Source organism: Notolepis coatsorum (genome assembly GCF_963971535.1).
Source record: "Notolepis coatsorum genome assembly, chromosome: 5".
Taxonomy (NCBI): Eukaryota; Metazoa; Chordata; class Actinopteri; order Aulopiformes; family Paralepididae; genus Notolepis; species Notolepis coatsorum.
In genome coordinates, this window is record NC_140169.1 from 181,579,196 (window position 1) to 181,595,557 (window position 16,362).

Genomic DNA, 16,362 nt, shown 5'->3' on the forward strand with positions numbered 1-16,362 from the left:
CAAATCGAAATTGATGAATCCCACTCTTTGCTTAGAAATGATCGTACGCACAGGGTAAGCACAGATCTGTGCGTAGAACACGTTGATGAATGAGGGCCCTGGTCCTTTTAGACCTGTCGGCCACATTTGACACAGTGGACCATGACATTTTAATTGCCCGCCTTGAACAGCGGGTGGGCATCAGAGGCATAGCCCTTGAATGGTTCAGGTCCTACCTGGCAGATCGATCTTTTTGTGTCAAGCTCGAGGACTCCGTGTCCTCTACTGCCCCCCTATTGTACGGTGTACCCCAAGGCTCGATACTTGGCGCCGTCCTGTTCTCTATTTATTTATTGCCCCTTGGTTCCATCCTCAGAAAGCACGGCATTCCTTTTCACTGCTACGCTGATGATAGCCAGATCTATATGCCACTAAAAAAGTCTGGCTCCTTTTCCATAGAGCCGCTGACCAAATGTCTCGATGACATTAAATCCTGGATGGCATTGAATTTTTTTAATTTTAATGACAAAAAGACGGAGGTCATGGTTTTTGGTGGCCCCTCTGTGACCTCACTGCTAGATCTGAGTTCGCTGGCACAACATGTCAAACCGTTAGTGAAGAACCTAGGTGTAAAAATCGACCCAGACCTTAAATTCGACAGCCAGATCAAGGCCGTGGTCAAATCGAGTTTCTTCCAGTTGAGGCAGCTGGCCAAAATTAAGCCCATCCTACAGGTGCAGCATTTTGAAGCAGTAATCCATGCATTTGTGACTACTAGGCTGGATTACTGCAATGCACTTTATATAGGGGTGAGTGGATCCTTAGTGGCTCGCCTTCAGATGGTGCAGAATGCTGCTGCATGTCTTTTAACTGGCACCCGTAAATATGACCACATCTCACCGATTTTATCCTCACTCCACTGGCTCCCCGTGCACTTTAGGATTCATTTTTAAATTATTTTATTTGCTTTTAAAGCTCTTCATGACCTTGCCCCACCCTACCTCTCTGAGCTGTTGCAGGTCTATACACCTTCTCGCTCTCTCAGGTCAGCTGACCAGCTGCTCCTAGTAGTGCCTACAACTAGGCGTAAGCTCAGGGGGGACCGTGATTTCTCCGTTGTCGCCCCCAAAATGTGGAATGAGCTGCCACTGCAGATTAGGCAGGCCTCATCACTGCCCCGTTTTAAAGGCCTCCTTAAGACCCACCTTTTCTCTTTGGCTTTCGACACCATGTAGCTTGTTGATTTTATGATCTTATTGTCTTACTGTGTTGTTGTTTACCTATTTTTTTTTTTTCTCTGTTTTGCTACTCTTGTTTTTTTTTAATCTATTTTTAGTGCTGCTTATAGTTTTTAATATGCTCCCTCTGTACAGCACTTTGTGCCCCTGTGGCTGTTAAAGCGCTCTATAAATAAAGTTGGATTGGATTGGATTGGACTATAAAGTATAGATTTAGCTCCTCAAACAGCCCCACGGATTGTGCAAGTCTGTTTACATATGCTGGCCGTCTACAGTGATTTTAGACGCATCCAAATGGCCATCAATGTGTTAAAATAACCAGATTTTTTTAATTTCACTGTTGTTGTTGTTGTTGTTGTTGTTGTTGTTGTTGTTGTTGTTGTCGTCGTCATTTACAATGACAGGGCCAACAATTTTATTTAACTTCATCTAGTATATCAGGCATGCTTCACAGTAACTCATAATGACTTTGTTTTGATGTATTGTAAATACAGTATATAGTAAATATGTTTCTTAAACTAATTGCAGGCTATACGTAGTGCAGCTTTAAATTACCACTGAATGCCTAGTAGGCACCCATGGCTTGGGTGAATACACTTGTCTGATTGGCCGGCAGGTGTGCGTTAAAACCCTTTAATGCACATGTAGTTTGGCTCAAGATTAATCACTGTTCCAAATGAATCCGCTACCCATCCTCCATAGCTGGCTTGCTAGACAGATATCTCATGGTCCCCTGTCGTATATTATCAATCAATATCCAAGGTTATGTTGCAGTACAATAAGGTTGCTATCTGGAAAAGGAATAAGGTCATAATGATACAAATGGTCTTTCTCTACTGAGTGGAGAAATAAAGTGTGCAGGCCAGACAAAGAAGGAACTTTAGTTCAAAACTCATTATTTATTTTGCCTCGGGGCTCAGAGTGAATTCAGAAGGTTGCTTTACATACAAGGATTATTTTAGAGTACATAAACACATGTTGTACAAAGGATTAATAAGGTTTGCACATCAAACCCAGTCTGTACCTAAACAGTAGTCATGTTAACACTTTAATCGCCATGGGTTAAATTCATAATTTACCATCCCTCGCCAGCTCTATTTGTCTATGGAGAAGTTCCCCTTCTTTGCAGGGCTATAACTTTTTAAATTCTATTGCTAAATTGCCATTATTATGGCCCATTCAATGTCCTATATGTATTGTTCAGGGTGTAGCAACGTTAAACTTTTTCATTCACATATTCATACTAAAATATGGTCTAAAGTATAAGTATGTTTTTATCGTTTTCTGCAGCTTTCTTCAGAACGTGATTTATAGCCCTAAATGCATTATATTGATGATCAAATACAGTTTGGTAGGAATCTGTGCAAGATAAAAAGTTTCAACTGGACGTACTTCTAGAAGTTTCTACGCATCATCTGATGTTGACCGGATGGGCGGGGGATCGTTTATAATTCCGTGGGCAGCGTTAGATGATTCATCCAGAGTGGGTCATATGTTCATCAGATCAGTTAGTATAGAATATGTTAGAAAATAACGCTGAATCTTACCGTGGCTTCCTCGCGCCGCTGGAAGATGAGCGTGGAACAGATTTTTTTCTATTATGGGATGTAGAAATGCCCGATCCATTTCCAGGTTGGTTGTATAATAGTATATACGTCCAAATAACATTGTTTATTGAGTTAGGGCGAGCAATCTATTATCCAGTGTTTCAAGATGGAGTCGCGGGAGCTATAGCGAGTGGCCGGACCACATATTTCATTTCAACCTTTATTTAAAATCGTAAGCATCTGAGGTTTCCCTCATTTACAGAAACGACGATTGTACAGTACATAATAAAAACAATATTCACAGAAATTTAAACACCAGAGTAAAACAAATTAAAGACGTTTAAAAATAATTTTAAAATATCAACTAAAACAGTTACAGGTAGTCACACAATGGTCTGAAATCATACATTTAAACATTCCAAGGGAAGGGAGAACCTCCAATTTTAGCGTGAGTTGAAGGACATTCCATGAGTTAGAGGCATCAAAGGAAAAGGCTGACTTCCCTAGATCAGAACACACTTGAGGCACCCTAAGAACCATCCAGTCATTCGATCGAGTTGAATAGGTTCCAATATTCCAATTTAACAGTGAGGAGATATAAACAGGTTGTTTACCAATAAGGGCTTTAAAAATAAATAAATACCAGTGTTTGTTGCGCCTTTCTGCAAGAGAAGGCCAACCCACCCTATCATACAGGACACAATGGTGAGTATCATATCTGTCACCAGTTATATATGGATGAGTACTACCGGTTCAAAGGTTAATATCCGGTTGGCGATCTGCCGATCGGCCACCAGATGGCGCTCTTGAACCGCTAGAGAGTTGAGAGGAGATCAGCAGTGTGTCTCAGGGCTCCGGAAAGGAAATATGATTTCGATGACAGATTTTTGAAATATTGACATCAAAGACGAGTTACGGCGTCTTCGGCAGAATGAGCATGGCTCGGAATGACGTGAAAACTCGTCCGCGGCGATCATAGTGTTAACATCAATGAAATAGAGAATCTTTACTGAGCATTTACACATGAGTAAACCTGGTTTCAGCACTAAACTTTAAACAACAATTGGTGTTTTCCATGATTTACTCACGTATAATCAGCAGTCTGTGGGTGGATCGGTTGAGAGACACAGAAACCCCCCTTTTGGTTTCTGGCCTATCTCTCTACCACTGCGTTTCTTATTATATACCCAGATATCTACCAATCCGAACAGTCCAGTAGTACGTTTTGGTCCAATTAGATTTGTCTTCTGGGAGGCGGTCCGCCCCCCCTGATTTCCTCGTCGGTGTCTTCTTCCAGTATGTCAACAGCGGGGGTCTTCAGGTGGCCCCCCTCCTTTTAGACTGTCGCGTCCTTCTACAGAGGCATCTCCTATTTAAACATTTTACCCAAATATCTCTAGTGTATATGAATTACACTCTTCCAGTATTATCACAGTTTTACTCTTTTGCTTACATTTTGATAATTAACACTTTGGCTGCCGGAAAACGCCTAAACACGTCATTCCCGGCTGTAACTGAGGGGTACAATTCCCTGACTGTATTGAGAGTATGGTATCATTAAACCACTACTTAGTTATGTACTTTAATTACTGGCCATACAGTACACGGTATATCTGGTGAACACCCACACAAGAATACGGCTTGACAAAGAAAGTTCTATTTAGAGGTATTTATTATTAGAGCAGCAACAATAGGTTACAAATTGAGAATTATGAATTGCGCTTATATGGCGAAGAACACTTAAGTAGGTCAAGAGCGTAAGTCCATGAGCATAATAAGATGGGTATAACTGACACCACCTGTAGCATAAGAATTACATAAGGCACACTCGTAGTCAGCTGGAGATACTAAGGGGTTCCCTCCGGTTGTAAGCCAGCAGGGGAGAGGAATGTTCGGGAGCAAAAGTCTGGATCAACGAGGAATAAAGAGACTCCAGATACAGGAGCCAGTGCAATAATCCTTTGGTCCGTAGACAAAGCAACAGCTATACTCCAGTATGCAAGACAGCATGGATGAAAGCTAGCCAGCCTCTGTGGTCCTAGAGGCGGGCTCGATGGTGCTCCTCACAGGGTAGATCCCACACAGCAGTGGGGTAGACGGTTCTCTGCTCCAGCAGCCACAGTACCAAAGCAATATAATCCAGCCGGAAAAGGCTCTGCATTCGCCGGTGTAGGTTCTCCGGTGTACATATCCAACGGTTCTCGTCTAGGACTCCTCGGATGGCGGCACGAGTTTAGGCCGCCCAGCCTGGATAAGTGCACTAGCTCGGTACGACGAACCGGTGGTAATGCTGGTCACTGTAGAACGGTAGCCGCACGATACACTATAAATAATAGACTATTACTTTACAATAGAATAAGTCGAACTCGACGATACAGCATTAAACTCTGACACTTTAGCTATCTATTCGCACGCGGTTCTCAAGGCTCTATTTAGGGGCAAAAGGGGCCCACTTCACGGCACGTTGTATCGTGGTGAAGGCTTCAACGTTTTTGTCTAAGTGCTTCTGTATCCACCTGCAACGTATTTATACGTAAGGTGAATAATCTAGTGCCAACCTCAGTTCTGTCTCGTATTACTGCGCAAACCTGGACATGTTGAGACATGTCTTAGCGGTAGCTTTGAACTTGCCATTGGGGGTATGGCCGTTGGCGCCTAGGGGTCGCTGTCCAATAGGAGAACGAATATTATGGTCTGGCCTGTACCTAGGTAAAGGGATATTCCATGTATATATACAAAGAATATACAAGGGATATCAGACGATATACAAATATTATACAATATATCTCAAGTAATAAATATATATATTCGGTTTAATCTGACCCTTTGTAACACCGGCCATGCTCAAGTTGCCGAAGACGCTTTACAGCGTCTTTAATATCAATATTTCAAAAATCTGGGATCGGATTCATATTTCCCCTCCGCTGGCCTGAGATCCACCAGGAGGACCCACTGAGCTCTCTGGCGGTTCAGGAGCGCCATCTGGTGGCCGATCGGCGCAATCGCTTAACAGGAAGTGCTATGGAGATTGTGCTGGTCGGCCGTATTACTTCCGGGCACTAGCTATAGATTCCGGGACTCGATCTCGACACACTACATAGCGATCGATTGCCAATAACTCGATAAACAACATGATTTGGTCGTATATACCATTATACAAGCTGGAGATGGACCGGGTAAATCGACATCCCATAATGGTAAAATTTCTACTCTACGATGATCGCCCAACGGCGCGCGGAGACTGGGGTGAGTTTTAGCGTGTAAAGTTACCGTCTTCGATACTAACTGCTATTATCAACATTTGACCCACATTAGATGATTGGTATAACGCTGCCCACGGAATTATAAACGCCCCCCTAGCCCATCCGGTCAACATCAGATGACGTGTAGTAACTTCTAGAAGTACGTCTGGTTGGAATTTTTTATATCGCGCTGATTGCCATAAAACTGTATTGCATCATCAATATAATGTATTTGGGGCTATAGATCACGTTCTGGAGAAAGCTGCAGAAAGAGATGAAAACATACTTATACATTAGACCATACTTTACTATGAATATTTGAATGAAAAAGTTTAACGTTGCTACACAATGAACAATACATATAGGACTTTGAATGGGCCCTAATAATGGCAATGTAGCAATAGAATTTAAAAAAGTTATAGCCCTGCAAAGAAGGGGACTTTCTCTATAGACAAATAGAGCCGGCAACCTACGGGTGATAATGAATTTAACCCATGGCAGCCAAAGTGTTAATATGATCTTGTTTATAAATTAGTTTCCATGTACCTTTTGGTTAATCTCAAAAGTAGTTTAGGTCTGTAATCAGACCTCTGTTTATCTCTGTCTGTAATCTGTTAGGCGCTGAGTGTGACTTTTCAGTTCCTTTGTTTCTAGTGGGGTACATTTGCATACAGTCTTTAGTCACGTGTGGGGGTTGAGTGGCTGTCTCTGTGACACCAGTATCAGCTCCTTACTTTAGCACTGAAAATCCATTTTGCTGTTGAAAGGTACACCTGGCTTTTACATTATGGTTCTCTAATTATTCACACATATTAGTTATGAAATACACAGTCAATGTTACCACACCCCAAAACAATATAGTTTCAAGTTCAAGTTTCTTTAATAGTTGTCATACAGAAGTACAGAATACTTTTATACAAAATGCTTCTTACTGTTACGCTCCAGAGACTGTGCTAGACAAGATAAGTATGAAATAAAATAAAGTAGCATGTAAAAAGAAGTAAAAATAGAGGTCCCAGTGTTCAGTATAGACATAATATGTCTATACTGAACACTGGGACCTCTATTTTTACTTCTTATTATGTACAATGTTCGATGCAGACTAGAAGTAACTGAGTTACCATACAATATACAATATACTATGCAATATACTAATATACAATACTATATAGTTCAAAGCAGAAATGGGATGAGGTACAATTTAGGTACAATTTACAGTAAGGTGTATGAGTTGTAGTGCAAATCCTTTACCAATAAATATAAAGTGTGTTTAGGTGATCTAAAGTGTGGAGTGTGGGTGCTGCTGTGTTGTTTGTTTAAAGTGAGTGTGTGAGTGTGGATGTGTGTGCTGTGTGCATTTGATGGTTGTTGCATAGTGTTTATTGTTCGTTGAGCAGCCTGATGGATATGAATTTATGAATTTATCATGTTAAATATGTGTAGTAGCTGTATCACAGCTGAGTCAGTCAACTAGTAGCCTCAAGTACAATTAATTGTTGCGAGTTGAATTGCAAAGACATGATGTACACGGAGAGAAGAATCCTTGCATAAATGATGTAATGTTGGTAGCCTCTAGTCAGTATGTCTAAAGAGTTTTCATATACAATAGTATATTACCTCTGGGATAGTGTTTCTGGGACAAGGTTTGCAACAATGTTCGCCCTGGCATCAGTGCACTTACATCATGTGTGGGTTACGCACGTATAGCTATCCTGCAATTACTGTACATATGCAGTATTATAGAGCAAGATAAGAGCTAGCAAAGCAGATTGGTATGTGGAGAGGCAATATATTCCAGGATTTGCGTAATCCCATTACTTATGGCACACGCCATCCGTGTCCTAACTATTCCCAAACAAATTTAGCTTAAAACCCGTTCCCATAATTTTGATTTGCTTACATGTCATCAGGGGTGTAAAAAGTACCCAGAAATTATACTTAAGTGAAAGTATGGGTACCGTCTCAAAATCTGACTCAAGTAAAAGTCAAAGTATCTGGCTAAAAACACACTGGAGTAAAAGTAAAAAAGTCCTACTTTTAAATGTACTTAAGTACTAAAAAGTTAAAGTAATTTTTTTAAAGGGATACACCAGGGGTCTCATTCCATCATGGGCCAAGTTTTCATTTTAACTATACATTGCACCAGGTGAGTTAGTTGAAGAGGTGAGCCAATTAGTGAAATCATCAGCTGGTGTTTATACAAGGCTGGAATGAAACCAAGCATACACTCTGCCCACAATGGAATGTGTTCTGCAATAGACAATGCTGAAATGAAAGAACAGAGGACACTTTTTTTGCATTAAAATTATTTAATGCACTTCTCCATTGAAGGTAAACTAACATGGATGGCATTCACATCACATCATGAATAATATCACAATATTAAAAACAGAATGGTGTATCCTGAATAATATCACAATATTAACCACATCATACTCGATTATCCTGAATAATATCACAATATTAAAGGCAGAATACTGGAGTACCCTGAATAATATCACAATATTAAATACAGAATACTGGATTATCCTGAATAATATCACAATATTAAAGGCAGAATACTGGAGTACCCTGAATAATATCACAATATTAAAGACTGAATACTGGAGTACCCTGAATAATATCACAATATTAAAGGGAGAATACTGGAGTACCCTGAATAATATCACAATATTAAAGACAGAATACTGGAGTACCCTGAATAATATCACAATATTAAAGACAGAATACTGGAGTACCGTGAATAATATCACAATATTAAAGACAGAATACTGGAGTACCCTGAATAATATCACAATATTAAAGACAGAATACTGGAGTACCTGAATAATATCACAATATTAAAGAGAGAATACTGGAGTACCCTGAATAATATCACAATATTAACCACAGCATAATGCAGATCTGACTGTCTATTCTTCTGATAGCAGGTGTTTAATCAAAGATCCCCGCTTTCTAGTGTTGCACAAGGACCAATCAGCATGGGTATGGGCGGGTTCATTTTCCATTCATGGGGATTTGATTGGCTGTTTACCTGTGGTCGCAGGAATAATAACGTTAGTTCGGCCAGATAAACAATTAAAATATACTAATTAAAATGGTTGGACCTGTGAGATTTGTACTTTGTACTTTGTAGGTCTGCATCTTAAATGTAAGGAGTAAAAAGTATGTTTTTTTTTCTCTGAAATGTAATGGAGTAAAAGTACAAAGTATACAAACCTAATAAGTACAAATCCCCCAAAACAGTACTTAATTATTGTAACGAAGTACAATTACTCAAGTACTTTACACCCCTGCATGTCATGACCTCACACCAGCCCCAACTGTGGGTCTAGCCATCTCAAAGATGACAGAGCATAAATATGCAGCATCATATTTCTTTTTATAAGTGACGATATTGAGGAGCCTAATAATGGAGAGTTTCTTTCATCATTTTTGTATTTGTGGCTGTTTTTGCAAGGAACATATAAACGTGTCATACTCCTTGCTGTTTTACAGAGGCTGTCAGTGGACCCTGTCAGTAGCACTGATGATGAGATCTAACGTTACACATCCCATCCTCGCAATTCAACTTACAACAATGAATGTAGGCTGACAGTGATACCACGCATGGTATGACATGGGAAATAAGTTACTGATTTGGGGACAATGAGATGTCTGGCAAGCAAACCAGCCTTTTTGTAAAAAATATATTCACTGTTTGTCAACCATAGGCAAAGTTATTGACAGAAAGGCTTACTAGCATAAAGTTAGCTTTTTTTTTTTTTTTTTTTCACAGTTTTTCTTTATTTTCCCTTTTCAACATGAAACAAGACAATACAATACAATAACAATACTAATAAACAAGACATCACAGGACAATGACAGTAATAATAATAATAATAATAATAATAATAATAATAATAATAATAATAATAATAATAACGACAAGTTATTTTATACGATCAGTTAAATCAGAATAATGAAAAATAAAATAGTCATGTATAAATTAAATATATAAATTAATAAGAATATATATATATATATATATATACATATACATACACACATACATATATATACATATATACATGCATATACCCACATGTATGTACCATAAGGCGAGATTACTTGAGCACCCGTCATCTCCAGTATCGACAACCAAGGTCCCTACCCCGTGAGGACCCCAAATCCGGCGCCCCAGCGAGCCAGAGCATCATGCCTCTTTAACACTCCGACTCACCAAGACCTCGAATCAGGGGCCCCCACCAGTCCGAGACCGCGTCTTGTTTGCTTTTCTCATATTTTTATATTCAGAGTTAATGATATTGTTTACACTGTTCATTTTTTCTCATACGTATTTTTAAATAAACAATAATAAATAATAACAACAATGACAACAACAACATCATTGTTATACAACAGACAGGCCTCTTACGCGTCTGTTGTACAACTTCTTCCACTAGGGAAACCCACCTCCAAAAAATACACAACCGGGGATAGACATCCCAAGACCCCCGGCCCCCACCCCTCCCCCAACCAAACAGCAAAACCACCAATCGACACGGCCAGCGACAGCATGCGGATATATTCACATACCGCCACTAGCCGTATCAATCAACAGCCCCTCTGCTCAATCGAGAAAACAGCGGAGACCAAAGGTCCCGGAACATCCACCCCCGGCCGCGCTCCTCCAAGGTCAATCTCTCCAATGGAAGAAGCTGGGATATCTGATCTTGAAACATCTCAAAAGTGGGCGAAGAGTCATTTTTCCAAAACAGGAGAATACATTTCTTGGCAAAGTATGTTATAACAATCAGCAGTCTATATTTTTTTGGATCCATCTGGATCTCTGGTAATTCATTAAGTAAATAGGCACATGGGGACAAGTCAAATTTCGTTTCTAATACAGATTTTGTAAATAAATGAATACAATTCCAGAATCGTTTTAGTTTATCACAGTGCCAAAACATGTGTAGAAATGTTCCTTCGTTAGTTTTACATCTAGGACAGTTTATTGAATTATCGCTAGACATTTTATGCATTTTTATTGGAGTTAAATACAATTTATGGATAAATTTAAAATTTGCTTCTTTGATTTTGTTACTTGTAAATGGAAAGTGTATTCTATCACAAATATTTAGCCATGTGTTTTCTGCAAATTTCATGGTTAGGTCTGTCTCCCAGATCCCCAACAAAGGCAAAAAAGATGAGTGACATTCTTTGGAGAAGATGTCATAAAATTCACTAATTTTACCTTTAATTGTGGTCGATGACATTAGTATTTCTTCTATTTCATGTAATTCTAGTCTTAGTTTATTTTCTCTTCTCAGTATGTGTATAATGTTTCTGATTTGTAAATATTTAAAGAAATCAGTATTTGGGATGCGTGAATATTAAAGGCAACCAACTTGTGTTCAGCTTTTCGTTCAGCGTTTCTCTGATTGGCCTAATCAATCCACTAGCACGCGGCCTTGCGGCAAGAGAGACAAGAGAGACGCGGCAGTCGCGGCAGAGTGGCTGCGCATGCGCATATATGTATGTATATATATATGTATAAACATATCTACTAGAAACACTGGTGTTCTGTTGTGCGACTGTGCTAAACTCTTCCACCACATGACCGACATTTGACATACAGTACACCTCCTATCTATGTTGGGATTATGTTTGGTCATGACAAAACAATAAAAATCGCTACTGTTAGTAAGCTGCCACCACCCACTTCAATGACAGAGCTCTCATATTTGCGAATGCATAAACTATATCTTAAATTATGGCTATGTGTCTAATATGGCTGTCGCGAAGTCATTGATAAGCGACAGCCATATTAGACACATAGCCATAATTTAAGATATAGTTTATGCATTCGCAAAATATGAGAGCGCTTGTCATTGAAGGGCTTCCTACAACGGAGGAACGGCCGCTGCTGCTGCTGGAGCTGAACCGAGTCAAGCCGCGGGCGGCACACGGAAGCCGGGGAAAAAACAACCGCGTCGCCCCGCTGGCTCTTCAGCAAGGAGCCTCCACAGCTCCAGTTAACCTAATTTATACCGTAATGAATCATTAAAAAATATACCGTTAACTGGAATATGTTGTTTCTTTACACATATGTTGGATTATGTAATTGGGTTTTCATGACAAAACAATAAAAATCGCTACTTTACATCAGGGTGAACGCTGAACCGAGTCAAGCCGCGGGCGGCACACGGAAGTCGGGGAAAAAACAACCGCGTCGCCCCGCTGGCTCTTCAGCAAGGAGCCTCCACAGCTCCAGTTAACCTAATTTATACCGTAATGAATCATTAAAAAATATACCGTTAACTGGAATATGTTGTTTCTTTACACATATGTTGGATTATGTAATTGGGTTTTCATGACAAAACAATAAAAATCGCTACTTTACATCAGGGTGAACGCTGAACCGAGTCAAGCCGCGGGCGGCGCACAAGCCGGGGAAAAAACAACCGCGTCGCCCCGCTGGCTCTTCAGCAAGAAGCCTCCACAGCTCCAGTTAACCTAATTTATACCGTAATGAATCATTAAAAAATATACCGTTAACTGGAATATGTTGTTTCTTTACACATATGTTGGATTATGTAATTGGGTTGTCATGACAAAACAATAAAAATCGCTACTTTACATCAGGGTGAACGCTGTTACACTGCCACCACCCACTTCAATGACAGAGCTCTCATATTTGCGAATGCATAAACTATATCTTAAATTATGGCTGTGTCTAATATGGCTGTCGCGAAGTCATTGATAAGCGACAGCCATATTAGACACATAGCCATAATTTAAGATATAGTTTATGCATTCGCAAAATATGAGAGCGCGGTCATTGAAGGGCTTCGTTCTACAACGGAGGAACGGCCGCTGCTGCTGGAGCTGGACCGAGTAGAGCCGGCGGCGGTGCACGTTAGCCGGGGACAAACCACCGCATCGCCCCGCTGACGTTAAAAACGCGAAATAACGTTACTGATGTACAGTGACACCCAGAGTTTCTAGTTACAGTAGTGACGCGTGACTCGAGATAGTCCTAACACTGTAACAGTGTTTATTATTAAGAGTCAGATAGTCCTAACAGTGTTTATAGTCCTAACACAGTGTTTATTAGTAAGAGTCAGATAGTCCTAACTGTTTATTATTAAGAGTCAGACAGTCGTAACAGTGTTTATTATTGCGAGTCCTAACAGTGTTTATTATTTCATAACTGTATAAAAACGCGAAACATAATAATCAGTCAGCAGCGCTCCACTGCTACCGCAGCCCAACACAAGTGCGTTGGAACAGCAGCCCAACACTACACAAGTTGGTTGCCCGCGCTGCCGCGCTTGCTCTTTGGATTTCATTTGGGACGTGGGACGGCTGCGCTTGCCTGCGCGTGGGGGCGCAGCCAATCAGAGAAAAGCCGAACACAAGTTGGTTGCCTTTAATATTCACGCATTTGGGATGGCGTATTCTGTTCTTAAATCCATAAATGATTTTAACTGCATATTTGTATAAAACAGGTCTTTGAATTGACTTATCCCCAACTGAGCCCATTTGAGTATATTAATTGATCTTAGATGTTTATCTAGATCAGGATTGTGATAGATAGGAGAGTATATGGAGGTACAATTGGTGATACCCAGTTTTTTTGAGCAGTCCTTCCAAGCACATAGTGTGTTAAAAACAGTGAAGCAATTACCTATGTTAGCTTTCTGGGTCATTGTCACTGGCCACCAGTCAAGGTTTTCATGGTTGGTCCGGCTCATCTCATGCACCGGTTTGAATCAAAGCCCTATCGAAAGTCCTAAAGCTCTACTGTCTTTAACTATAAATGTTTACACTCCCCACTTACTGTACCATGTTCTACATATAGGCACTCACACGCCAAGCGAGGCTAATCGCGGAAATGTAATGTTATGTTTGAATCCGTAGAATACATATTTATCAAAACAACTACCAGATTCACTCATAGCGTTATTTCGCGTGACAACACAGCCCAGCTGTCACTGTACATTGAGGGGGTTTGAATCACTGTACATTGAGGGGGTTTGAATCACTGTTTACACTCCCCACTTACTGTACCATGTTCTACATATAGAACCTCATCTCATGCACCGGTTTGAATCAAAGCCCTATCGAAAGTACTCAAGCTCTACTGTCTTTAACTATAAATGTTTACACTCCCCACTTACTGTAGAACATGGTACATGAGTATATAGTATATAGGGATGTTGCACTTGAGCACCACAGGTTTCACAACGCAATTATTGTTATTATTATTTACAAGACTGGGCATTTATTTATAAAACATACCCTAACCACATAACAGATATTTAAAAGGTAATTAACAGGCATGTTCTGCAACATATATCCACTCTTGAACAATGAAAAACTCCTTTTTCTTCTATTTACAAATAAGAGCAGCTCTGAAGGCTCACGTGTCCCATGGGATGTTGCACTTGAGCACCACAGGTTTCACAACGCAATGGACCTGTCTCAAAACCCTGCCCTCTTTTCTTGATCCTCCAATCACAGATGTCGCTTACCTCTGACTTCCTCGTACAAAGTTTGTACGAGGAAGTCCGAGGTAAGCGACAGCTGTGATTGGAGGATCAAGAAAAGGGGCAGGGTTTGAGATAGGTTATTATTATTTACAAGACTGGGCATTTATTTAAAAAACATACATACCCTAACCACATAACAGATATTTAAAAGGTAATTAACCAGGGGGATTATCGCGTCGCGTATTAACCTGGGGGAGCCTCATGCGCATGCGTGGCGTTGCGTGTAAACGAGCACCTGGGGGGAGCCTCATGCGCATAGGGAACAAGCGTAGAGCGCTGGTATTCACGAAGGAGAGCGCTGGCCAACGCTGGCCAATCAGAGCAACGCGGAAGGACATGTTGGTTGCCGTATTCACGCGTCCTGTGTTCGAACCCCAGCAGGGGGCCTTTCTGTGTGGAGTTTGCATGTTTGCATGTTTGCGTGGGTTTCCTCTGGGTACTCCGGTTTCCTCCCACACCATAAAGACATGCATGCATGTTAGGCAGGGACGCCTCTATGCCTTCTACAACGCCGCTCAGTTTCCAGGTTCCTCTGATTGGCCACTAAGCCCACGTGACCGCGCGCTAGCACGCCCCTCGTATCGCCCACTCTCGCGCTGTGAAGCGGAAGCGCCAGCGGGGCGAGGCGGTGGTTTCTCCCCGGCTCGGCGGAGGTTTCTCCCTGGCTCCGTGTGCCGCTGACTCGGTCCAGCTCCAGCGGCCGTCTTCCGCCTGCGATATCTCCGAGGCGGCTCGTTCTTATTAATCCCCCATTGTTCAGGTCGACATGGTCGCTCAAACGGGAGCATGTCTATGTTCCCCGGGTCCTATGTTCCCCGGGTTCTATGTTCCCCGCTTTGATTGATTGATAGATTGAAAATTTTAGACCACCAGCCCTGATTCCAAACTCTAACCTTAACCAGTTCGAACGAGGGCCTAAGCTTACCCGTTCGAAAGAAGGCGGACATTAATAATTAATAAAATAATAAAAATGTATAAAATGTTCAATCTATTAATCAATCAAAGCGGGGAACATAGAACCCGGGGAACATAGGACCCGGGGAACATAGGGATGATCCCGCTCAAACACCCGTTGGAGGAGTAGTGGGGGAGAAATGAATGAATGAAAACTTTATTTAACAGATTGCAGAATGGGTACAATACAGTACGGCGCAATACACACAATTGTTAAGGGGATGCAGACCAGAGAAAGACGATTGTCTTGTTTACATCAGGGTCCCCCATTTTCAATTCATATCGACATTTACCAGTAGATAATTCTTGCTATTTAAAAATATTCCTCTTCTTCTCCCCCACTACTCATATGTTGTGTATGTCATAAATGTCGATATGAATTGAAAATGGGGGACCCTGATGTAAACAAGACAAACGTCTTTCTCTGGTCTGCATACCCTTAACAATTGTGTGTATTGCGCCGTACTGTATTGTACCCATTCTGCAATCTGCTAAATAAAGTTTTCATTCATTCATTTCTCCCCCACTACTCCTCCAACGGGTGTTTGTGCGACCATGTCGACCTGAACAATGGGGGATTAATAAGAACGAGCCGCCTCGGAGATATCGCAGGCGGAAGACGGCCGCTGGAGCTAAACCGAGTCAGCGGCGCACGGAGCCGGGGAGAGACCTCCGCTTCAGAGCGCGAGAGTGGGCGATAAGGGGGGCGTGCTAGCGAGCGGTCACGTGGGCTTAGTGGCCAATCAGAGGAACCCGGAAACTGAGCGGCGTTGTAGAAGGCATAGAGGCGGCAGGGACTACAGATGAAAACTAGCTCATTAGCTAATTCTGGCAGGTTTACATTGATGTGGAATGTTGATTAATG

The 16,362-nt window shown here is 41.2% G+C and overlaps 1 protein-coding gene across 1 annotated transcript in view; it reads left to right on the forward strand.

Moving 5' to 3' along the window:
• Nucleotides 1-521: 521 nt before the first annotated feature.
• Nucleotides 522-16,362, forward strand: part of LOC311228476 (glycophorin-C-like) — a gene marked incomplete at its 5' end in the record, with an annotated part of 38,660 nt that continues 22,819 nt past the window's right edge. Inside the window, one exon of the mRNA XM_084314381.1 lies at nucleotides 522-713. Within this exon, the coding sequence (XP_084170507.1) occupies nucleotides 522-713 (192 nt within the window). The remainder of the gene's footprint in view (nucleotides 714-16,362) is intronic.